Source organism: Panthera pardus, unplaced genomic scaffold, assembly GCF_024362965.1.
Source record: "Panthera pardus isolate Hobbes unplaced genomic scaffold, ASM2436296v1 HiC_scaffold_17, whole genome shotgun sequence".
NCBI classification, from domain to species: domain Eukaryota; kingdom Metazoa; phylum Chordata; class Mammalia; order Carnivora; family Felidae; genus Panthera; species Panthera pardus.
In genome coordinates, this window is record NW_026526732.1 from 50,957,986 (window position 1) to 50,982,080 (window position 24,095).

At 44.9% G+C, this 24,095-nt stretch overlaps 1 protein-coding gene across 8 annotated transcripts in view; it reads left to right on the top strand.

The window, feature by feature from the left end:
- The window catches only part of FYN (FYN proto-oncogene, Src family tyrosine kinase), a 215,591-nt gene that overhangs the window by 133,260 nt on the left and 58,236 nt on the right, over positions 1–24,095 (top strand). For all 8 annotated transcript variants that reach the window (XM_053904567.1, XM_053904559.1, XM_053904561.1 and 5 more), the window contains one exon: positions 23,063–23,320. In XM_053904567.1, the coding sequence (XP_053760542.1) occupies positions 23,074–23,320 (247 nt within the window). In that variant the 5' untranslated portion in view covers positions 23,063–23,073. The remainder of the gene's footprint in view (positions 1–23,062; positions 23,321–24,095) is intronic.

A 24,095-nucleotide genomic window follows, 5' to 3' on the forward strand; every position in this document is an offset into this window, starting at 1 on the left:
GTTTAGGTTTCCAGCAGTAAAATAGATTTAACAAACAAAATGTAGATGCATCTAGAACAATGCCTGGGATAGAGTATGCTCTCAAAATTGTTTCTCTCTTTCTCCTTTCCTTCTTTTTGCTAGGAACTTTGGAGAGTGAGCCTAAAAGATCGGGTTTTCTATGAATTCTTTGGTTGAAGGTATTGTTTTAATCACTACCATTCCTGCAAAAAGAGTAAGACATTTCTGAGGGAGTCATGAGAGGCAACGTGGTATAGCCTAACCCCTAGTGGTTCTCACAGTGTGGACCCAGACCAGCAGCTTTGGAATCATCCAGGAAGTTGTCAGAAATGCAGGTTCTCAGGCCCTTCCCCAGACCCACTCTTGGAAACCACAGGTAAGGCCCAGCAGTCTGTGTTCGCAAGTCTTTCCAGATGATTCTCATGTGTGTTAAGTTTGAGAACCACTGGCGTGGTGAGAAGAACCCCAGAGTAGTTGTTACATGTTCTGCTCTATGAGCCAGTAGTCATTTCCTGCTCAGCCTCGACCTCCTCATCTCTGATGTGAAAGGTGGGATTGCACCAAATGTTCCCTATGCTCTTTTCCAGCTCTGGCATCTTGTGGTTCTAGTCTCAGTCTAGCTGTACCCAGGCAACCTTTTCCTAGTGACTATACTATAAAACAGAAGGAAAACTTTGTCTTCATTATTCCAAAAGTAGTACATTCTTGTTGTAAAAGATGAAAATAAGCAAAATGAAGAAACTTAGAATCATCTAGAAACTCAGTATCCCCATCCAGGGATAATCTTTTGTCCTGTGCTCTCCCAGTCCTTTTTTTTTTTCTTTTTTTTTTTAATGTGAATGCAAATGTGTACCTTAACCTATGTGTATGTATATAAACAGCTCCCCGTAGTCCTTCAGCATTCATGGGTGTATAGTGAATGGTCAAGAAAAGCCTTTGCCCCTATGGAACTTTCATTCTCATAGAGGGAGGTAGGCAGCAAATAACTAAATAAATAAGATCATTTCTGAGAGTATTAGGTGCATGAAGGAAATAAAACAGAGTGACATGATAGAGTGACAGGGCAGTGGCCATTTGAGAGTTGGTGCCAGGAACAATGTTTTTGAAAAGGTGACATCTGAGGTGGAACCCGAATCCTAGGAAGAAGCCAGCTATATGGGTTTTGCGGGGGAGAGCAAAGGGAAAGGGAAAAGCTTGTGTCGAGGCCCTAAAGGCAGCCTGTCTGGGTAGAGAAGAGGCATGGAAGGGAGAGCCATGGAAGAGGAGGTCAGAGAGATAGGCAGGGGCCAGAGCAGGGATGGCTGTGTGGTTTAAATTTATTCTAAATAGTGATAGGAAACCATAATAAGACTAGCAGTAACTGGGACGCCTGGGTGGCTCAGTCGGTTAAGCATCCGACTTCAGCTCAGGTCACGATCTCGCGGTCCATGAGTTCGAGCCCCGCGTTGGGCTCTGGGCTGATGGCTCAGAGCCTGGAGCCTGCTTCTGATTCTGTGTCTCCCTCTCTCTCTGCCCCTCCCCCGTTCATGCTCTGTCTCTCTCTGTCTCAAAAATAAATAAACGTTAAAAATTTAAAAAAAAAAAAAAAAAGACTAGCAGTAACTTTAAAAAAAAAAATCACTCTGATTGCTATGTAGAAGATGGATCATAAAGGGCAAGAATGGAAACAGAGGAAGTAGACTCATATTTCCACCTAGTGTTTTGTAACCTGCATGTTTCCCTTGACTTTAACATGAACATCTTTCAAGATTATTAAAGTAGGCAGAATCTAGAAGAGAAAACCCGAGTAACCAAATAAGTTTTCAGTTGGTTTCCTTCTCTGCATCGCCCCAGCACGTGGTCTCCACATAGAAGTTGAGGACTTTTAGACTCCTTTTGGCAAATAATTGAAGACAAAGAAGGAATCTTTGTATCTATAGAAGCAGCTGCCCTCCCACTCCTCAACCACCTGACTTAGGTGCTCATGGCACTGTTTCCTTTGGATGCTCAGACTTCTGTCCCATGGCTGGTGTCAGCCACACACAATTCCAGATGGCCCATCACACCACAAAGCCAGGGCCACTGTTGGCACCCTGGAGATTCTCCAGGCATTACCAAGCAAACTATCTTTCTCTTCTGTCATTTATTCCTTTTCTTTACTAAATCCGGTGAGCCTGTTTTTAGCAAACAAATAAGTGTTGGGCATGTAAGTCAGTAGGTAGATGGCTAGCAAGAATGATTATCATCACAAAAAGCCACAAGTCCAAAAACTCTTAACCCAAAATGTTACAAAGCCACATCCCTCTAGACCATCCAGTTCTGATCAAAGGCTCCGTGTCTAATCTGGCTGGCAGAGTCCCCGGCTCTCCCGCCAGCACAGGTAAAGGAGAAGGCCCAGGTGACCTTGCTCAGGTGACTTTGAGACAGTGGCCATTCCCAGCATCTGGCGCCTGATTGGACCCAGCAGCCCCACTGGTTCGTGGAAGTCCCAGAGCGTGAAGGAGAGGTCCTGCATTCAGGTGACTCAGGCCCTGTGGGCATAGACAGTGTAATAGGAGAGGTTGATGACACTTCATGGGGCCACAGAAGTGATCTGTGAGGAATCAGAATGTGGCTGCCCCAAACCCATCTGTTCCTTACTCCCTTTGGGCTTTCTGATCATACCAGGCCAAGAGGACTGTGCCAAAAAGCCAGGGCTTTTCAACTGTCTCTTCATGGCCGTGAGGAAGTCATGGAGCTAAATATAACCCCTTCTGCCTGAGACCCACGTGCTTCCCTCCAGGTTATCAGTCATCAGAGTAAAGCTTCTGGGTAGTCTATGCTTCAAACGTTACTGTTTAGGTGAAAATTAAGCTTAGTAGGTGCAGAAATGCTGTCTGACAGGAATGAAATAGTTTTAGTGACCCCTGAAATTGGCTCTTCAATGGTGTGATTCATACGGAGATTTTTAACCCAAGAGTTACACTAAAAGCTCCTTTTTTCTCTCTAAAAGTAACCCTCCAACCCCATCTTCCAGCTAATACATTAAAAACATGATTCTCATACAAATGTTGTGGTTCCTTTTGAAAACTCTAAGCAGTGGATTCTTTCTTGAGTTGAAACCAAATAAAGATTAGACGGAAATGCAGCTTTCCCCCTTCTTTATTTTCTTTTTTATTTCCTCTTAATTTTTATCAAAATAACTCATTTTATCGCTTCTCGGCCTTTTGGCTAAGATCAAGTGCAAAATAACTCATTTTGTCTATTCAGTTAAACTCATTAAATGTTATCAGTAATCCATAATGATAAGTTTGGTAGTATAGCTGGACACTATGGACACTTAATGGCAGATCGGCTATCTCCTGGGCAGACGGGACATCACTGGATGTCATTTGTGCCTGACATAGAAAGGCCAGCTCCCCAGGAGAACCCCCAGGCTCCAGCATGCCTCCTTTCTTCACATACACATGCCCATTAAACCTGTGGTTTATTGAGCACCTACTATGTGGCCAGTCAGTGGTCTAGATGTTATCTACTAATTTGTTTGAGCCATATGAAGTTGATGTTTCCTTTTTTCATATCGAAGATGGTCAGGTATCAGTAACATCCTAGTAGTACATAATGGTAGAATGTCTATTCTTTTAAACATTGGCATAATCCACACTTTACAGGGAAGAAACCAGAGTACTTTTAGCCACCTACTCAAAATATAAATTCTTCCCCCCAGTCATGGCTTTCTACCCTTCTGACACCCAAAGGCAATGAGAAAGGAGGCAAAGAGGAGAGAGTGAGAAGGCAACCCATTTTAGAAGTGAAGGAGTAGAATTGAAACCATGAAAAGGAAAATCACTCCTGTCTCTCTCCTACATGCCTAGGTAATGAACTGCCTGGCCGGGGCCTCTCCTGAGACAGTTGGACGGGTGGGTAGCAGGCTGCTCCAGTGGGGACCACCACGGCCTTAAGTGAGAGACAGAACCTTGGCAGGACTGTGGGAATAAGGCCAAGTCATGCGGAGATGGGCTCTGTGTGGCCTCCCTGAAATCCAGCCCAAAGTCCATTTATATTTACGTCATATCATCATCTTCATTTCCTCCCAACATAACATCATCATCTCCCACACATATGCATCTTGCCAGAACTGCATATTAGTATGAGTTAATATTTAAACTAGACAAATTGCCTCCACCCTCAGTACATTACTGGGGCTGAGTAACAGGGCAGGTTTCAGATGCCCAGTAGAATCTGTAGAGCTTTTGACACCTTGAAGATATTTTTAAACCTAAAAGAACAGTGGCCACATGGTAATTGGTACTTTGCCCCAGGGATGTTTCAGTTTCAAAATAGGATTATGGGAATGGACCAATGGAGGGAGGTCATCTGACCAATTCATGCTCTTTCCCTATTTGTTCACCTAGAGATGGCGGGGGGGGGGGGGGGGGCAGAGATGGTAGAAGCCATTCTTGGCATCAGGAGGAGAAATGACCATAAGTGAGGGTGACAGGGAGCCACCATTATACAGCCTCCCTGAATGAGGGCAGACAGCAGTAGGAAGGTGGAGGGCACCTTTAAGGAAGGCACAAAGCTGCTTTCACTTCTTTAGACAAGGTTTCTTATCTCACTTTCTGTTCATTGTCATTTGAAGGTATTTATTAAAAGCCAAGTTGCATCCGACATTGTACTTATGTTGGACTCAGGATACCACGAATCACAAACGTGGGTGTCCACATAAAGGCTCACACAGAGAAGAGACACCACCTGTGTGTTAAAGAATAACTGTGGTTAGGGGCGCCTGGGTGGCTCAGTGGGCTAAGCGTTGGACTCTTGATTTTAGCTCAGATCATGATTTCCTGGTGAGTGAGATGGAACCCCACGTCGGGCTCTGTGCTAAGAGCATGGAGCCTGCTTGGGATTCTGTCTCCCTCTGTCTCTGCCCCTCCCCCTCTCTCATACGTGTTCTCTCTCTCTCTCTCTCTCTCTCTCTCTCTCTCTCTCTGTCTCTCTGTCTCTCTCTCTGTCTCTCTGTCTCTCAAAATAAGTAAACATTAAAACATTAAAGAAAATATGTTTCTTATTAAAAAAGAAGAAGAAGAAGAAGAAAAAGAACCATGGTTCTTTACTAGGGCTCAGCCTTCAGCCTTCTCTCCTGAAGCTTCACCTAGATGTTTCCTCATTCCTGGCAGGGGAACACCACATTCAGAACGATGTCTTGTCTGGGTGGGCACTTTCAGGGCTTTGTGTTAAAGACAAGGATGGTGATCATGCCGACCCCAAGCACCTCTTGAGATGAGGTTGAGTTTGCATGAGGAACACACAAGCCGAACCTTGCCTGGGCAGCCAGGGCTGACAGAGAAGGAAGAAGAGGAAATGACCATGAATTTTCCCAGGTCCTCAGACTGGTTCTCTCTGACCAGAGATCAGCACCCAGAGCATAGTTACTCAGCTAGCAGGCTTGTGCCTTTTCTAATCACTCCTCTTCAGTGAACTTTCCTGTGGCTGTGACCGCAGGCCTTGGAGGGGACCCAGCTCCAAACACAGATCTGAGTTGATACTGTAAGCCTTTAATCCCAGACCCTTGCTGTGGAGTCAGGCCCCCACATCGCCTGTGGAACTATAAGAAATACAGATTCCAGGGCCTCCCCCAGACCTGCAGGTACACATATCCTCTGGCTCACCTACGTGAGTCTCTGCATGTTTCCTTAGAATATGTGCCTAGGAGTGGAAGTGGAGCTCCTAGGACAGATGCATCTTCATTTTCACACTAAATAATACAAAATTGTTTTTCTTTCTTTTTTTTTTTAATATAATTTATTGTCAAGTTGGCTAACATACAGTGTAGACAGTCTGCTCTTGGTTTTGGGGGTAGATTCCCATGATCCATCGCTTCCATACAACACCCAGTGCTCATCCCAGCAAGTGCCCTCCTCAATGCCCATGTCCCATTTTTCCCTCCTGCCCCCCCCCCCCATCAACCCTCGGTTTGTTCTCTGCATTTAAGAGTCTCTTATGGGTTTGTCTCCCCCTCTGTTTGAAACAATTTTTTCCCCTTCCCTCCCACCATAGTCTTCTGTTAAGTTTCTCAAGTTCACATGTAAGTGAAAACATATGATCTCTGTCTTTCTCTGACTTATTTCACTTAGCATAATACCTTCCAGTTCCATCCACGTTGTTGCAGATGGCAGGATTTCATTCTTTCTCATTGCCAAGTAGTATTCCACTGTAGATACAAACCACACCTTCTTTATCCATTCATCAGTTGATGGACATTTGGGCTCTTTCCATAATTTGGCTGTTGTTGAAAGTGCTGCTGTAAACATTGGGGTACATGTGCATTTGACGAAATACAGCATCCTTTCTTAATAAAAACCCTCAGAAAGTCGGGATAGAAGGAACATACCTTAACATCGTAAAAGCCATATATGAAAAGCCCACAGCTAATATCATCCTCAATGGGGAAAAACTGAGCGCTCTCCCCTGAGGTCAGGAACACATCATCAGGGATGTCCACTCTCACCATGGTTGTTTAACATAGTGTTGGAAGTCCTAGCCTCAGCAATCAGACAACAAAATGAAATAAAAGGCATCCAAGTTGGCAAAGAAGTCAAACTTTACACTTTTTGCAGATGACATACTTACTCTACATGGAAAACCCAAAAGACTCCACCAAGTGTCTGCTAGAACTGATACATGAATTCAGCAAAGTCGCAGGGTACAAAATCAATGTACAGAAATTGGTGCATTTCTATATACTGATAATGAAGCAACAGAAAGAGAAATCAAGAAATCGATCCCATTTACAATTACACCAAGACCCATAAAATACCTAGGAATAAACCTAACCAAAGTTGTAAAAGATCTGTATGCTGAAAACTATAGAAAGCTTGTGAAGGAAATTGAAGAAGACACAAAGAAATGGAAAAACATTCCGTGCTCATGGGTTGGAAGAACAAATATTGTTAAAATGTCAATACTACCCAAAGCAATCTGCGCATTCAATGCAATCCCAATCAAAATTGCACCAGCATTCTTCTCCAAGCTAGAACAAACAATCCTAAAACTGTTTTTCTAAAGTAACTAACGATTTACATCCTACCAGCAGTATTTGGGAATTCTGTTGTTCCACGTTTTTACCAGTACTTGGTACTGGCAGACTGAAAATTCTGCCAATAAATAGCATCACTTCTTTATGCTGGAATTACAACAGAGAAATGAAGGGGGAGAGTTTGGGGTAGATTTGTTTTGATTTGGTTTGAAAATAAATGATATTTTGTTACTTGGCCTAAACTGAGAAAGCAAAAATGCTCTGGTACCCAAAAAAAGTGATACATTTTGTTTGTTTGTTTTGCCACGGGCAAACAGAGCCAAAAGTGAAAAAGAGAAATTTAGTCGAGCCATTAATGTAAGCTAAAGAAGAGACAAATGTTTGAGGCACAAAAGAAATAATGAAAAAAATGAAAGGGAAGACTAAGCAGCCAGCATGTGAAGACAGATACAGATTTGAAATAACTGAGATGTGGTTAAGAAAAACAAACTTAGTAAACAGCTTAGTGGGTTTGGAAAGGCAGGAAATATATATATATGTTATTTATAAATAACCAATTTCCTATAAGAGATACAGAGATCCACTAATTTTTATCAACATTTTAATTTTAGGAATGGAACCTGTGTAGAAAATGGAAATCCTAAGAGAAAAGCAAGATGCATGGGAAACCGAGAGGGAGGCTTAGTGGAGAGTGCATTCGGGAAATGTGTGTCCAGATTAAAGATGAGACCTGGCAGAAACCAAGGGCGTGTAGGCTGGTTAATCACAGGACATTTTTTTTTTTTCCCTGCCTGGGCTGATGATCAACATGTCAGGTCAGCCTTTGTCAAAAAGAATTATGACAGAGCTGTTGCCCAGGCTCATTCCAAGTATGTATCATTGTTACTCACCCAGTGAGTTGGGGTTGTATTGAACCAGAACTGGGACAGAGTATGAAGCCACGCTTGGGTCATTGTCACCCGGAGTCTGTAAGGCAGCTGCACAGGAGCTCTGCATGAGCCGTTGGGACAGGCCAGTTCTGCCTAGTGCTGGCACAAATAAATGGCTGCTGCTCAGGGCTGCTGACTGACGACGTGCTGGTAGATGGGCAGAGCTTCCACCCTCTGACTATGATAAGCCTGTAGTGTGAGCAGAGCCGTCAGGGCTAAAATATAAGCCGTCTTCTGACACTAGCATAAAGAATTGGTTAATACTACGTATTCCGTGCAAAGCCACAGTGTAAGTGCTGCTTCTGCCAAAAGTCATTCCTGTTTGGCTTGATGGAGTAAACTGCCATTAGCAGGCCCCTGCTCATCTTCTACCCACCTGCATCTCCACCCCAGTCCCTTCTTCAGGCTCCTCTTGTAGACATCAGCGGTCATCAGTCCATTGTTGCGTATTAGCTGTTACGCTCCCTGTTCAGTGGGGTGCCTTGCAGATGTCTGTCTCTGTTGCTGTCTGTCCTTATCGTGTTTAGGCAGCCATCTACCCAGCTACACATCCCCCATTCCTACCAGCCTCAAAAGATCTTGGGCTTCTTTTCATGACAGGGCTCTCTGAAAATGTAACTTACATAGTCCCACAGTAAATCACCTCTGCAGCAATTCGGTTCTAGATCTTTATTCTTACGTGCAACAAAAGCTACAGTGTTGTCACAGTTGGGGATGATTTATGAGGTATGAATTAGGCATAGACAGGTAGCTAGAATGGATGGAGTTGTTTGGCCAGCTGAAGAAGTCACATCTTACTCAGATGCCTCCATCCACCTGCGTGCAGTCTCTTCCCACTCTTGGCTTCACTGTCTGGCACCCCACTCTTCTCCTCTCCCTTCCCCATTTCATTATGTGTCTATCAAGACCTAGTTCCACTCCTACTTAATACTGAGTATCAGCTAGATAACGTGCAAGTACTTTAGCCTATTAGCGCATAGTTAAGATTATGTCTTCAACTCAGCCAGGCATAGGTTAAAATCCAGCTCAACCTAGCTGTGGGGCTTTAGTCAAGTAACTCGACCTCCCTATACTCATTTCCCCCATCTGTAAAATATAATAATACCCAGTTCATAAGGCTGTTGTTGATGGATCAAAGATCATTTGCTTATCGTGCATAGCACAGTTCAGGCACTATGGTGAGTGCTCAGGAGAGTGGACACACAGTTATTTATGATGTGGCTTCCTTTCCAGCCACCTTCCCAGTGCTTATATCCATTCCATTGAACTACAAGCTCCTTTTGAGCAGGAACCTGGCCCCTTCACTCTTAGAGCTTTGCGACATGCACATGTTTCAGTGCTCTCTAAGCATGGGAACAAATCCAATAAACCACATGGAACCATGCTGTATCACACCTCTATGCTCTCATGTGCTGTCCCATCCCATCCTCATCTGGACCAGTTATCTCACGGTTGCTGACCTGGATGAATTCAGGGTCCTCTGTGCTCCCTCCCCACCCCAAATGCAGATTTGACTGTCTCCCTCCTAAGTATATAGAAGCTCCTCACGGGCAGGGCTTGTTTACTTGACTCCATATTCACAACCCTTTGCACAGTGCCTGTCACATAGAGAGGAAATAAGCAAAATATGTTTACTGAATAAAGACTGGAGGTAGGGCTGACTGTAAATAAAAAGAAAGACAAGAATGCGAGGAAAATGAAATCATTGAAAACTGGGGATTTGTTACTATGGTGATTTCCGATTAACTTTTACTTGAGAGGGGTGGGAGACTCTTCTTTGTTCTTATTATTGGTTTGTTGTTGTTGTTGTTTTGTAACTTCCTCATCTCAGGCAATTCAGGAGAACAGCTATACCTAGCAATCCAAGGGAAGACTCAGAATTGGAGCCTCCCTGTGAGGAGGGGGAAGTGGGTCAAAAGCAGGTCCCAAATACCAGAGCTGGTTGTGCCATACCATAAGTTGTTCTTCACCGTAACAGCAAAGGGAAGTGGAGGGCCAAGTTGGGTCTTCTGAGAACCATAGTATGAAAGAACACTTCAAGCCATAGTGCAAACAATGAAATCAAAGCTGTAGGGTGTAGTAATGCCTAGGTCCTATCCTGTCGTTAAAGCTTTCATAATATGCATGGTGCAGGCTCTGGTAGTAGCAGGGGGCATATCTGAGCGTTCATAGCCAAACCTGACCACTTGGTCAGATCACTCAGTGAGTCCTCATGATTGATAACATTCATCTAAGGCTGTGGAGAGTGGAGAGCCGGGCTGTGCATGTGCGTAGACTCAGTTCTGCTCGAATGTGTACAGGAGGGCCCTGGGCTCCTTTAGGAGTGTTAGGCTTGGTATGACTCCTGAGAGCTCCTTGTTGAGGCCTTTCGTTCAAGTGGGAAGGAAGCTGAGCTCCACGGCATCAGGTGATAGGTTGTGTACCACGTGGCTACTCACAGCCTTCTCCCAGGCCATGCCACTGCCCCCAGACCTTCTCTAACCCAGGAGCCCTGCTACTCCAGGACGGAAATGGCCTGGAGACTTAGGAGCCAGTCCTAAGCTGGATCACTGTAAAGAAAAGGACACTTAGGGGCGCCTGGGTCCCTCAGTCGGTTAGCCATCTGACTCTTGGTATTGGCTCAGGCCACGATCTTATGGTTTGTGGGTTCGGACCCCACATGGGGCTCCGTGCTCACACCACAGAGTCTGCTTGGGATCCTCTCTCTCCATCTCTCTCTGTCCCTCCCCCGCTTGCTCTCTTTCTCTTTCGCAGAAAATAAACTTTAAAAAAAAAAAAAAAAAAAAAAAAACACACACATAAAGAGCACTTGCAGCCCTAGTGTGAACAATAATATAACGGTAGGACACAGCAATGCCCAGCTCCTATCACACTGTTAAATCTCTCAATCTTTGTTCTTTTCAAACAGAATAAAGAAAATGGCTAGGAGCAGGCATGCTTCTCAAGAGGAAGCATGGGGTAGTAGGAAGAGGATGTGATTGCCTTAGAAACGGATCCAGGTCCCACTGACTGGGTAACCCCGGGCAAGTTAACTTAAATTCTGCGCGCCTAAGATTCCTTAACTGTGAAATACCCTCTCAAGGTTGTTCTGAGGATTAAACGAAATACCATCTTTGAAGTGCCAAGCACAAAATAAGTTCTCAATAAATGGTAGCTATTATTACAATTTGTTACTGTCGTTATACTACTAAGCTATCTTAATACAAGTTTAACTGTCAGTATCCAAGGAGGTCAGAAGCTCTTATTGGTTCTAGAGGCCATGGGGGGAAAAACCAAACAAGTGACCAGCAGAGCCGTCCTTCACCTCTGTGTTAAATTTACTTTCTCCTTGTGTTAGAGTACAGGCTACCTGTTGTAACAAAAAGACCCCACTCACTCCTCCCTCCAAAAAACCAGTGGCTCACACAGGGTACACATTCATGCCTCTCCCGTGTTGGGTCAGAGATCAACACTTTAGGAAGAGTGAGCAGCTGTGCCCCACAAGACCATCTAGGGCCCAGGGTCCTCTGTCCTACAGTTCTGCCACTCCCTGTTGGGTTACCATCCTCCGTGTGGTTGAAGCCCATTCAGCAGCACGCCGTCCACTTTCCAACCCACAGGAAGTAGGAAGGAGAATGGAGAGCAGCCCACTCTCTTTTAAAGGCACGGGGGTTGAATATATCACATCCATTCTCAACCAGTTGGCCAGAATGAAAAATGGCCAAGCCTAGCTGCAAGGGAGTCTGAAAGTGGCGTCTTCAGGTGCATAGCCATAGGCCCTGCCCGGGAGGAAGGGGGTGGATCCGGTGGCACAGTTAGCAGTCCGCCACACCCTTCACGTGCCTCATCCTCCCACTACTCACTCTCAGTGATGTGGGTTTGGGCCTCGAGGTTGCAAGGCTGCGTCCCTTGCCCTTCAGGCCAAGGACAGCCCTGTCTGATACCAGAATCTGCCAGGGGACAGTCAACTGCTGTGCTGTCTTCTCTAAGGAGAAAACCTCAAGTCCAATTACTGTGCAAGGCAACACGCTAAAAAATCATACTCTGCCTCATTCACATGTCAAGTGAAAACTCACTAGTGTTTACAAAATGTGTGCTGGTATATCAACCACATCTTTGCGTTTCAGATTTGTTGACAGGATTTCTGTCTGGTGCCAAGTAGGTCGTCAACACGTGGTCTAGTAACACGTGTTCCTCCCACACAGAGTGGCCACAGTTTGTCATTCCAGATGCCATTTTTACATGCTGCTGGGGAAGGCATCACTGACGGCCTTCAGTGAGTTCCACGCTCTCTTCCTCTTGCTTACGATATCTCCCTCCTTAATGTCCTTGCGTCTCTGCTGGCCCTCAGCTTGCATTCACAAGTGCAGAGCTCTTGTGCGGGCCTCTCTGACGCAGCCACCGCCTAGGCAGCCGACCTGGGCTCACCAGGGCTGAGGAAAGTGAGCTGAAGGGAAGGCGGAGACACTCGTCACTCCCTTTCAGCGAGGAAGTGGTAGGGGGAGGCTGGCTAGAGGCAGCCAGCCTCTGTGTTCCCTTTGTTCCCATTATCACTGTCACTGTTGTTCCTTGTCCCAATAAAGGCCACGGAGTTAGGGGCATGTTTTCTGAAGGCCTACTCTTATCAGCATTCACACCAAAACAGCTGCTGAGAAGCTTTGAAATTCTAAACCACTGCAAGGGATGCAAAAGTTATGGCTGCCAGTGTTACCGATTCCTCCTCGCAACTTGAGAAAGTGCCAACATAAAGATCCAGGGGAGGGGCGGACGGGGTTTCATGTCAGTCTTCAAAGAAAAGACATCTGCCTCAGTGCCAAAAACACAATGCAAATGGCTTTACAACCAAATTCTCAGGGCAGTAGATTTTGATGGGCTCTGACTTCATAACCAGAGAAGTTCTCAGTGGAAAGGAGGTCTCGTGGGGACAGGAACACAAACAGGAGCTTGAGGGCAAAAAGAAGAAAGGCAAAATTTCCTTATTCAAAGTCTATTCTGTTTCTTTAAAGGAATGGATAGATCTTCTGGACTGGAACTGGTGAATTCAAGGGAAAGAGAATTCACTGTTTTCTGAAGGGATGAGGCCACATTTGCAGAATCATCTGGCAGGGAACCTCCACAGAGACTAGAAAGATTGGCAGAGAGGGTTTTTGTTTGGACTTGGAGAGCGAACCTCCTCAGCTTTCATTCTCCACATCGGTGGGCAGGGGGCATGGATGACGCCTGTTCACACAGCTGCTTTGTGCTAATGTGGTTTCTTGTGGCTCTGCCAGGTGACACCCTGACCCTCGGGCCCTGGGCCAGTTCAGCCCAGAAAGCCACTCTCTGCCACTGTGGCCCAGATGTGACACTGACTCTCCCGTTTCCTTTTGCCAGTTCACGACAGGAAGCCCACATTTTTATTTTTGTCTTCCTCTAGCTGTTTTAAGGTAACAGGGCCAAGGGGAGTGGAAAGATGCTTGACCAAATACCGACATCAGAAAGGAGCATCTTTGTTGTGCCTTCTATGTTCCTGAAAAATTTTAGGTCGCATAAACCAGTGTTGGTTACTATTCTATGCCCTGCTTGGATTGTGCCAAATTCTAGGGACGGGGAATTCTAGTCAGAGTCAGAAGTCAGATCATCAAAATGGCCAGGCTGAATGTTCCAACAGAAAAGGGTAAGGGCAATGAGAAGAAAAGTGAGAGGGAAGTACAGAATTTTTCTGCCTGGTAACCTTGAGTAAGTCCCCTTGTCTCCACCAACAGCAAGCATCCAAAGAACAAAAATGCTTTGCCTCATTCTCCTCACCCCCTTAGCACCGTGCCAGTGTGTGGTCTTCAGGCCCTTGCCCACAGAGAGGTCTTGCAGGGGCCTTAATCACCAGAGCTGGTGGGTTGTGTTCCAAGGTTGACTTGCTCAGAGCGCTGTCATTCCGACTTTACTGGATTTCCCCAGGTACCTATGAGCTTGGAGCCTGAAGGTTCTCAAGAAGCCACTGATCCAGCCACCCCACTTCTGGTTCTTTTATCCCAGATTCTGCCACTTACCATCTACGTGGTCCTCTGAGTTGATTGTAGGTTATGGCTTTGCTTAATCTGTGCCCTTAATGAGATTTCTGTGGCTGCCCATCAGTGTGCCTTCACTGCCCACTTCCCAGCCCCGACGTTATGAAAACCCACTCAGAAATCTCTGTCTTTTGGGTGACTTCCATCTTTTAAACCTCCCAGGAGGAGAGGTTACTTCTTAACAGATTTTAGAATCAGCCACTCTCTCTCCCTCTCTTAATTCTTCAGCTCACAAAGCTTACCTCCTCAATGTGTGGTTGTTGTCAACTTACATACAAATTAAATCAGTGATTGATAAGGTTAAAGGGATCTTTCCTATTTGAAAAAAGTGATGTATTCTCGTAGAATGGTGCTTTCTCAGTACAGAAAAATCTGAGAACAAAAAAAAGAAAAGAAAAACAGAAGAGAGAACAGTCCCCTGCACACCACAAGCAAGCATCTTCGTCTTTCCTTCCAATTTCTTAGGCATTTGTCATATAGTCACAATCATGTGATCTTTCTTAATATAATACAAGCATTTTTCCGTATTACTAATAATTTTCTGTAAACGTAAGTTTTCATTTCTGTTTTACTTTACATTATGGCATGCCGTACAATTTACTTAGCCATTACCTTCTTGTTCAAGTTTTCTAACTTTTCAAATTATAAATACGTCATAGGACCTCTTCTCGTGTCATTTGTCAAAAAGCATCTCTTTAGGACAGACTCACAAAGAGCAGGCCCATTTTTAAGGTTTCTATAACAGTATTGTTGGATTGGTTTATGAAAAGGTTAAACACTAGCTTCTGGTCTTCAATCCGCAATATATGAGAGCAGGCATTCCAGGAGACCTTCATCACTGGGCAGACTTCCTTTTGAAATTTTTGTTAATTGAGAGGTGAAAGTATCTCGTTAATCTACCCTGTGCTGCTTTCATTACTCCTGAAGGGAACATTTTCTGTAAGTTTCACAAGCTCTTCTTCCTTTCTTTGAATTGCCAATTAACATGCTTTCCCATTTACCTAATCTTAGGGTCTTTCTTATCTATATAAATTCCTTACATATTAAAATATTAACCCAAGAGAATTGAGAGCATGTGTCCACACAGAAGCTTGCGCATGAATGTTTGTAACAGCGTTATTCATATAGCCAAGAAGTGGAAACAGTCCAAATGTCCATCAGCCCACGATTGGTAAACAACCAGTGGAATATCCGCACAGCAGAATAGTTTCAAGCCATAAAAAGGAGTGAAGTAACCGATTCATGCTACAAAGTGAATGGACCCTGAAAATGTTACGCCAGGCGAAAGAAGCCAGTCACAAAAGGCCACGTATTACATGATTGCATTCCTATGGCAGATCCAAATAGGCAAATCCATAGAGAACTAAAATCATTGGTTGCCAAGGGTGAGGTTGAGAAGGAAATGAGGAATAACTGTTTAGTGAGTACAGGTTTCTTTGGAGGGGTAATGAGAATATTCTAGGAGTAGACAGCGGCAATGGTTTCCTTTGTAAATATATTTAAAATTTTTTTTTTATTAATTACGTTTCTTTATTTTTTTTGAGAGGCAGAGAGAGACAGAGCATGAGTGGGGGTGGGGCAGAGAGAGAGAGGGAGACACAGAATCCGAAGCAGGCTCCGGGCTCTGAGCCGTCAGCCCAGAGCCCGACGCAGGGCTCAAACCCACAAACTGTGAGATCATGACCTGAGCCGAAGTCGGACGCTCAACCGACTGAGCCACCCAGGCGCCCCGATAAATATATTAAAAACCACTGAGCTGTACGCTTTAAGAGGGTGAATTTTATGGTATGTGAATGATATATCAATAAAAATAAGATAAAATGTTAATAGTAACCACAAAGGAACTTTTTTTTTCCCTCCCAAAAAGGGTGGGAGAAGGTCTGAAAAACTTGACAATCTGTGTTCTAATTCTTTCTGAACCCTCTGGCATAGACAGTTACAACATATCCTTATTTTTTTTATCACCATTGCACCCTTGTCTTAGCCCTGAGATCCAAAGTGAAGTGACTGTAAGAAGAAAATGTTCTTTCCTCCTTCTGGAGCCTTTCCACAGTTTGGTGTTAAAACCTCATTTGGCCATTTGGGTTTGGGAACGGCTCCAGCTTTTCGTTGACTGCAGTGTTAAATCTCACCATTGGGGTCTAATGCTTCCATTTCTTTTTTATTTAAGTGTTTTTGAATCTCTGGGCGCGGGGGGATGGAAGGTTTTACAGAAAAGAAAAGAGAACATGCCGAAGGGGTGTGAGCCACTGCTTCTCGTCTCGGGGGTCATTCGGACCAGACAGGCCGTAGGGGCGGTGGGGGAGGGGGCAGCCAGAAAATATTCTAGGTGCCAGGAAGGCGGTGTTTTTCCTAAAGTAATGTGATACTTGTGAGAATGCACAAATGATCATCCAACACCACCTCTTCTCATTTCCAAAGCAAAGCTTCGATCTGATTTTTAGATGGGCTCCTTCCTTCCTCCCACCGTTGCATGTTGCCCCATCCACCCTGTGTATGTTCCTGAGTTCACCTCAGTTTTCTCACCTCAAAGATGTGACATATTATTGCTCGTGTTTGGTGGGGGAGGCTCTCCTTCACAGCGCCACCAAGAGCAGAAATCTGTTATGTTGTGCTTGGAGGAGGCGTTGCATGTGCTCTGGTTATGCAGTAAATATGCTCCAGAAAGTTCTGCCTGTAAAGCAAATCATGTTTTGAATGCGGTAGGAAAGCTCACTTATAGCAAGGAAACCGGCGTTCGCTCACTCCTCCATGGTGTATATAAACACTCTCCACATCTAGGAAGTAATCAGGAAACTAAGGGGAGCTTCAGTGCATTAGCTCAAACGTTCATTAAGAACCACCCCTCCAACACACACACACACACACACACACACACACACACACACACACCACCTAAAGGAAGCTGGTGACTCACCAGGCCTGGCATGGTCCCGGCACCCTCACAGAGTCCACAGTCTTGAGGCAGCATGTGAATGTGGGGAATGTGGCCCAGTCTCTGATGTCAGGGCCCCCGTTAGTCACACACATGAAGCTAGGTTCTGTAGAACCAGGGGGCCATCCCCACAGGCCTCTCCCTCTTCCCCTCCTTTTACCTCACACCCAAACCCTGGCATGGACCGGCCAGGAGTCCATGGGGCAAAAAGCAACTCTGGTCTACAGGCTCCATGTGCCAGCCATGGGATCAGTCTGTCTAGCTTCAGATCCCGTCTCCACCCCTAACCGAGCTGCGGGCAAAGTCTCATAACCCTCTGTTCCTCCGTTGTAAAGTGAAGGGAAATAATACCTCCGTCTTAGGATTGTCATGAGAATTTAGTGAGATGGCATGTTCTAGTACATAGCATAGTACCTGGCTGGCAGGGAGCCCTCAGTTGATATTGGTCATCACTACCAAGATTGGAGCCTTCATCTCAGTGGTGCCCATGCCACCAAAATATATACTAGCTTTCTCTTACTGTGTAACTATTACCACAAACGTCGCAGCTTAAACAGCCGCCATTTATTAACTCACAGTTCTGAGAGTGTGGGTATGGTGTGGCTGACCTCTCTGCTCCCAAAGCTGTGTTGGCCAACAGTATTCTGGAGTCTTGACTAGGGAAGAATCTATCTTCAGGTCCTTGTAGTTTTAAGACTGAGGTTCCCATTTCTTTGCTTTCTGCCAAGTGGGGACTGTTCTCAGCTCCTAAAGGCCACTCGTGTTTCTGGCCACATAGCCCCCTCTGTCTGCAAAGCCAGCATTGGAGAACATCCCTTCCCTGGAATGCCTCTTACACTTTGTATCTACTTCTCCAGAGAGAGCCCAGTCCTTTTCAAGGGCTCACTTGATGAGGTCAAATCCACATGGGATAATTACTCTTTGTTAAAGTCAACCATGCCAAATAAAATAGACCAATCTTTAGACTTTCAAGGGATTTGTTTTCTCTATGGAGAATGTAGCAAGATGCCTCAGGTTGATTCTTGTGGGTGTTTCCAATTTGAAAAGGATCAAGAACCCCCTGTCATGAATCTTCTATCCAGAAGTCATTTCCAGTGCTTTCTGCCACATCTTCTCCTTTTGCCTCATGTTATTATTGTTGACCAGAAAAGGATGGTTGCTCATTAAACTATAGTTGTTGCTGTGTTCCCAGAGAAGTGTATGAGAGTGTGCAGTTGATCTGCAATGCAGCTTTGAGTTCTTTTTCAGCTGTCCCCATCTCCATTGCTTGTTTGGTTTCTAGGTGCCCTTCCTTGTTCCTTCGCTTGTGTTATGATTTTCACCCAGGCAAAGTGGAGACCAGCTATAGGGATGGTGAGGGATACCACCAGGAGACATGCCGCATGAAAGTACAGGCCAGTGTGGCTCCACCTGTCACTCTTCAAAGTCGGGGCAATCAACAGCAAGGATGGACTTCTGCCTCAGGGCTCTCACTTCTCCACATCCACCTGGGTTGGTTTCTGGGGCAAAAGTGCTCACATTGCTGAAATTAAAATGATTGGTTGTTATTTTCACCTCTCTTCCTCCTGCCATCTCTCCTCTGCCTTCAAGTTTATGTGTCTCAAGAGAAGGTAATTTGTGGGGCGCCTGGGTGGCTCAGTTGGTTACGCATCTGACTTCAGCTCAGGTCATGATCTCGTGGTCCATGAGTTCAAGCCCTGCATCAGGCTGTGTGCTGACAGCTGAGAACCTGGTGCCTGCTTTGGATTCTCTGTCTCTCTGCCTGCCTCTCTCTGCCTGTCTGTCTGTCTGTCTCTCTCTCTCTCTCAAAAATAAATAAACATTTAAAATTTTTTTAAAAAAAGAGAAGGTAATTTGCTTTTGCAGACAACTGCCAGTAGCCTATTCCCCTTTTTGGTACGTAGCTCTCGTACACACCAGAAATCTTCTCAGAAGTCCTGAGTATACAGGTGTTGCTTTATTGGTTGGCATACAAGGAAATGTGAGCTTATCTGTGTTTAACGTGCATTTAGCAAACCAGACTATGGTCTGTGGCATCAGTGAAGGGAATAGATGTTCAACTGGACTCATTCTGGATCAAAGCAGCCTATGCCCAGAGTAGCGGATAGATTCCATCTTTTATGGCAGCTTCAGTCAATCACCCAAGGGCTATATGGAGAAGGATTCTGAGGCCACACGTGGCATAGCACCAGAAAGTGCTGTGATCAGTTGACAATGTCTGCCAGACTCACACGAACAGGGTGTGACGATCCTTGGATTCTCTCTTCGACAACTCTTTCCTGAGTTGCGTAATGCCGTTGGCGCATACAAGATCCACAGGACTCAGGAAATTTTATGTAAATCGGGTTTTACTTGCATAATAGAAACAGAGCCCTTTAGTTTTGCCAAAGGATTGAAGAATGTCAGGAGTTAGGGGGGCACAGGGAGCAGGCAGCTTCACGGCTACAATCCAGACACCTCGACCACAGTCATAGGATCTTATTGGTCAGAGTTCTTGTCAGTCAGTTTCTCTAGGTATAGCAACACGCAGAGAATGATGGTCATGAGTTCGTAGTATATGATTTACTCATCAGAGTAACTCCAGGGCCCCACTTTTGGGATGGCAGTATTCAGCGTTTCCCAGTGTCCCACAGATCTAGGGCAAGTCTGTTAGTACACTATATGTTCATAATGGACCTACGGCCTTGGCCGTTGGCCATAAATGCCACACCACAGAACTGTATATGTGGAGAGGATGTTTTTATTTTAACTCGAATGCTCAGAGGTTTGCCTTGTGGCAAGGAGCCTGAAGTCATGTTGAGTACGGCTCATGGAGCACCTTCTGACTCTTCCATCAGGAGATGGTTGGTCTGACTGCCCCAAGTGGGAGGAAGAAAACCACAAGTTCTTACAAAAATATTTTCATTGCAATTAACTTTTAATGTCTTGAGCCTGCATTTACTGATTTACTTTGGTTTCTTCATGTCTGTCAGCGAAAGGAAGAGAGTAAGCAAGATCCGTGCAGAAACATTTCCTAGTCAAAATTGCACATACATGAAGTGGTAACAGAGCTGCCCCTTCTACAAAAAAGAATCGTTTTCTTCCAAATGATTTTTGACTGAGTGTTGCTTTTTAGCATTCTAACCATTTAACAAATATTTATTGAGCTCCTACAGCATGCCAGGCACTGTTCTGGACCCTGGGGATGTAATAACAAAACCAAACCGAAGAGTATCCCTGCCTGCAAGGAGCTTACTGTTTGTTTCCTTTCATTATTTCATAGAGTTATATGGACGGCATTAGTTGTTTATTACAGTGGTAATACCTTTTCTTAGCGGATTTTGAAAGATTGGTTTTTTCCTTAGTCCTGTTTTCAGTGGGGTTCCGATGTAGCATTTTGTTTTGTTGGAGTTGGAAGAGTAGTTTGTAATGGGAGTTCTCATTGGTTCTAGCTTCTTTTCTCTATCCCATGAGTAAGCTTCTAGAGAAGAATCAGCATTTCGTGTCAGTTTTTTAAATGGCTTCCTTCTACTTAGAGTGCCTATCATTCTGGATTGCATGCCGATCACACACATGTAAGGGAAACAGCTGTTATGCTGTTTCAAAGATATAGATATAAGTTCTTTCTCCTTCATAAGGCAGGATTTCTTGACCTTGATGCTGTTAACATCTGGGGCCAGTTAATTCTTTGTTATTGGAGGCTGTCCTGTTCATTGTAGAATGTTTATCAGCAGCATTCTTGGCCTCTACCGACTGGGTACCAGTAGTACCTCTTATCCCTGAGTTGTAACAACCGAAAATGTCTGTGGACATTGCCTAATATGTCCCTTGGAGAGTAAAGGGGGTGGGGTGAGGGGAGTGAAGTCACCCCCAGCTGAGAACCACTGGCGTAAATGATGTGCTTCTGTGATTCAGGTCTTACATCTTCTCATTATAGTAGATCATTGAAATCCCTGAAAAAGGCGCCTGGAACAAGAACTGTCTTCTGTCTGACCTTTGAACTTTCTGCCATGAAAGAGTTAATATAAAGCGAGCAAGATATTTATCAATCTTATGAAGCAATAGCAACAACAAACGATGAAATTCCTTCCATAAATCATGCCTCGGACAGCATTTGCATTTCCTATTAGAAATTTGTTAACATTGCATTCATCTACCATAAGTTAGCATGTTGGACACAGTACACTGTAAGTTCATCTCGAATGATTTACGTGTAAATGTGTTCCAGATTTGGTGATCTCAGCTCAAGCAGTAGGCGGCTCATTTCCAGACGTTTCCATTCTCAGGAACTGACATTGAATTCAACTGAATTCATTGAATTCAGTAGGTATTTATTGAAATGTGTAATGTGAGAGGACATTAGAGCAGTCTGATGCTGCTTTCATGACCCTGTTCCCCAGAAAAGCAGTGTTCAGAACAGTGCCCCCCTCCACCTCCCACGCCCCTCCCAAGAGTCTATATCTGATGTGGCACTCCCCACTTTGGATTGCAAGATACTAAGAAAAACTGGCTCTTTCATTCTCCTCCACTACTTCAAGTCCCTTCCATTCCTGTACCAGCTTTGCCCTCCCCAGTGAACACGTGTAATTACACATGATGCCAACGTGTTTCTTATTTGAGCCTTTGGTTTCATATGGGCCACTTTTCAGAGTTGTGGCAGGGCCATCCATTGCATGTTCTACTTACCCCCATCAACTTGACAGGGTATTATAGTCCAAAGTAGGACCATTCAACCAACTTAACCTTGTATTTCTGAATCCTCCTTACTTGTCACACATGCCAATAGATTCAGAACTGCAGGGTCAAGTGCTAGTGTAGGCCACTGAGAGAAGGGTTGGTCTTGATGCAGAGAGAAAGGATGAAAGAGAAACATACTGGACTGGAGAATCTTCACTCATTTGATTGCTGTTTATTGAAGACCTACCACGTGTCAGGCACTGCATTATAGCTATGACAAAAATGGGCAGGGCCCCGCTTTGGTGGAACCCACAGTCCACTGGGTAATGAGACAGGTGGACAGACCATGTTCCAATATGGCGCAAGAGATGCCATGATGGGGGAAATCAGGATGCCGTGGAAGCACTTAGGAAGAGCATCACCCCAGATGTGGAGGGTGGGTACGGGGGTCAGAGAAGGCTTTGCAGAGGAAGCGGTCTCACCTGGAACATGAAGGATGTGTTGCACATCAGGAAAGAATGTTCAAGGCCATGTTCCAAGGCCTGAAGGAGAGCAGAAGAAATGGAACCTTTAAGGAACTGAGAAGTTTGGCATGTTTAGATAGTAGGGCATGAGACAGGGAGAGTAAGAAGTAAAAAGGAAACAAATCAAGTCGCTTCTCAGGATTCTGACTTGAGCAAGTCAGTCACTGGTGGTGTGTGTCTGAGATGAGCACAGGAGAAGTAGATTTGGAGGAGTGTGGGATAACAGCAACTTGAGTTTTTAATCTACCACTAACTCTCAAACATGGGATTGATTTTTTTTAATATTTGAAAGATGTCAAAAGCTAATGGAAATTGGAAAAGTTAATTAGCAGCTGTAAATGATTTTGTTACTGTAGGCTATGATGACATCCTGCAAATATACTCGGACCTCTTAGTTACTGCCAATTTTCTTTTTCATCCGGCAACTATTTCCTAATTTTGATACATATCACTCTTCCTGCTTAAAATTTACCATGTGTGTGTCTCAAGAATGGGTACCCATGAGGGAAGAGGTATGATGAGCTGTTGTAGGAGCTGTGTTCTGGCTCTCCCAGCACTCCTCCTCGTTCTTCCTTAGATTTTTTTTTTTTTGGGCCATGGTATAGGTTTTCATTCTAATATCGCACAAGCTCACTTTATAGAGTGTACATTATTCTTTTAGGTGACTAAAGAAAAGCATAAGAAGTAGTATTAGATTATCTTTAGGCAGGTATGTAGTGTTACAGAATTTTAAGGGGTGTAGACCTCATTTGAGGGAGTTGCTGCCTCGTGACCATACTCTGGGTGGATCCCATCACCCAGAGCACATGGGGAACAAATGTGGTTGTCAGGGGCACCGAGATTGCTTCTAACCATAAAGTCTAGCTGCTGCTTTTCTTCTTGTCCCTTACAGGCCTGAAGCATCCAGGGATGAGCCTTATAAATGATTCCTCTTTAATGCAACCACCCAGCAACTGAGGAGCATCCAAGTTCACATGCCTCCTTTTTGTTTCCGGCAGGAATTTAGATAATGGGCTGTGTGCAATGTAAGGATAAAGAAGCAACAAAACTGACGGAGGAGAGGGATGGCAGCCTGAACCAGAGCTCCGGGTACCGCTATGGCACAGACCCCACTCCTCAGCACTACCCCAGCTTCGGCGTGACCTCCATCCCCAACTACAACAACTTCCATGCAGCCGGGGGCCAAGGACTCACTGTCTTTGGGGGTGTGAACTCTTCATCTCACACTGGGACCTTGCGTACCAGGGGAGGAACGGGTAAGAATCGAGCTGTTCTTAATTCTTTTGACAATTGAACATCTGTGTTCCCGTCAGCTCCCTTTGACTAAGGACTTAGCGTTAAGTTTTTCATCAGACTCCACCCACCTGCTGCCAGATGAGGGGCTGGAAAACAGGAAAAAAAACGAAAACAAAAAACACACAAAGAACATAAGGCTTGATGGACAAATGAAAATGCTGGCCACAGTGGTGTGAGGTGACCCCCAAGGTGCTGCTCTGTGCAGATCCTGCATGGGTTAGGAGGTACAGCTTCCACTGAGGTACTGTCTGCCAACCAGTGGTCTCAAGCTTGGCTGGCTGACTCGGAATGACGAGCAGCTTTTCAAAATACTGAGTCCCAGCCAAGATCTTTTGAATCAGAAGCTCCAGGACTAGATCTGAGTGTGTATTTTGAGTTCTCCAGATATCAATGCACTCCTTCCTCCCAAAGCCCAGTTAGGAGCCACTTTGCATGGGTAGAACCTTCTCCCTCATCTTCCTGATCGTCAGCCTGCCTGTCACCTCCCAGCTAGTGGGAACATTTGGCAGCATTAGTTTTTGGCCATTCATCTTCGTTAATTCTTTCTGACCTTCCCACCACCTTCCATATGACTGAGTTTACCAACCCTCAATTGTATCATGTATCTTGGGGCGCCAAATCTTGGGGCTCCTGGGTGGCTCAGTCAGTTGAGCATCCAACTCTTGATTTTGGCTCAGGTCATGATCCCAGGGTCGTGGGATCAAGCCCTGCATCAGGCTCTGTGCTTGAAATTCT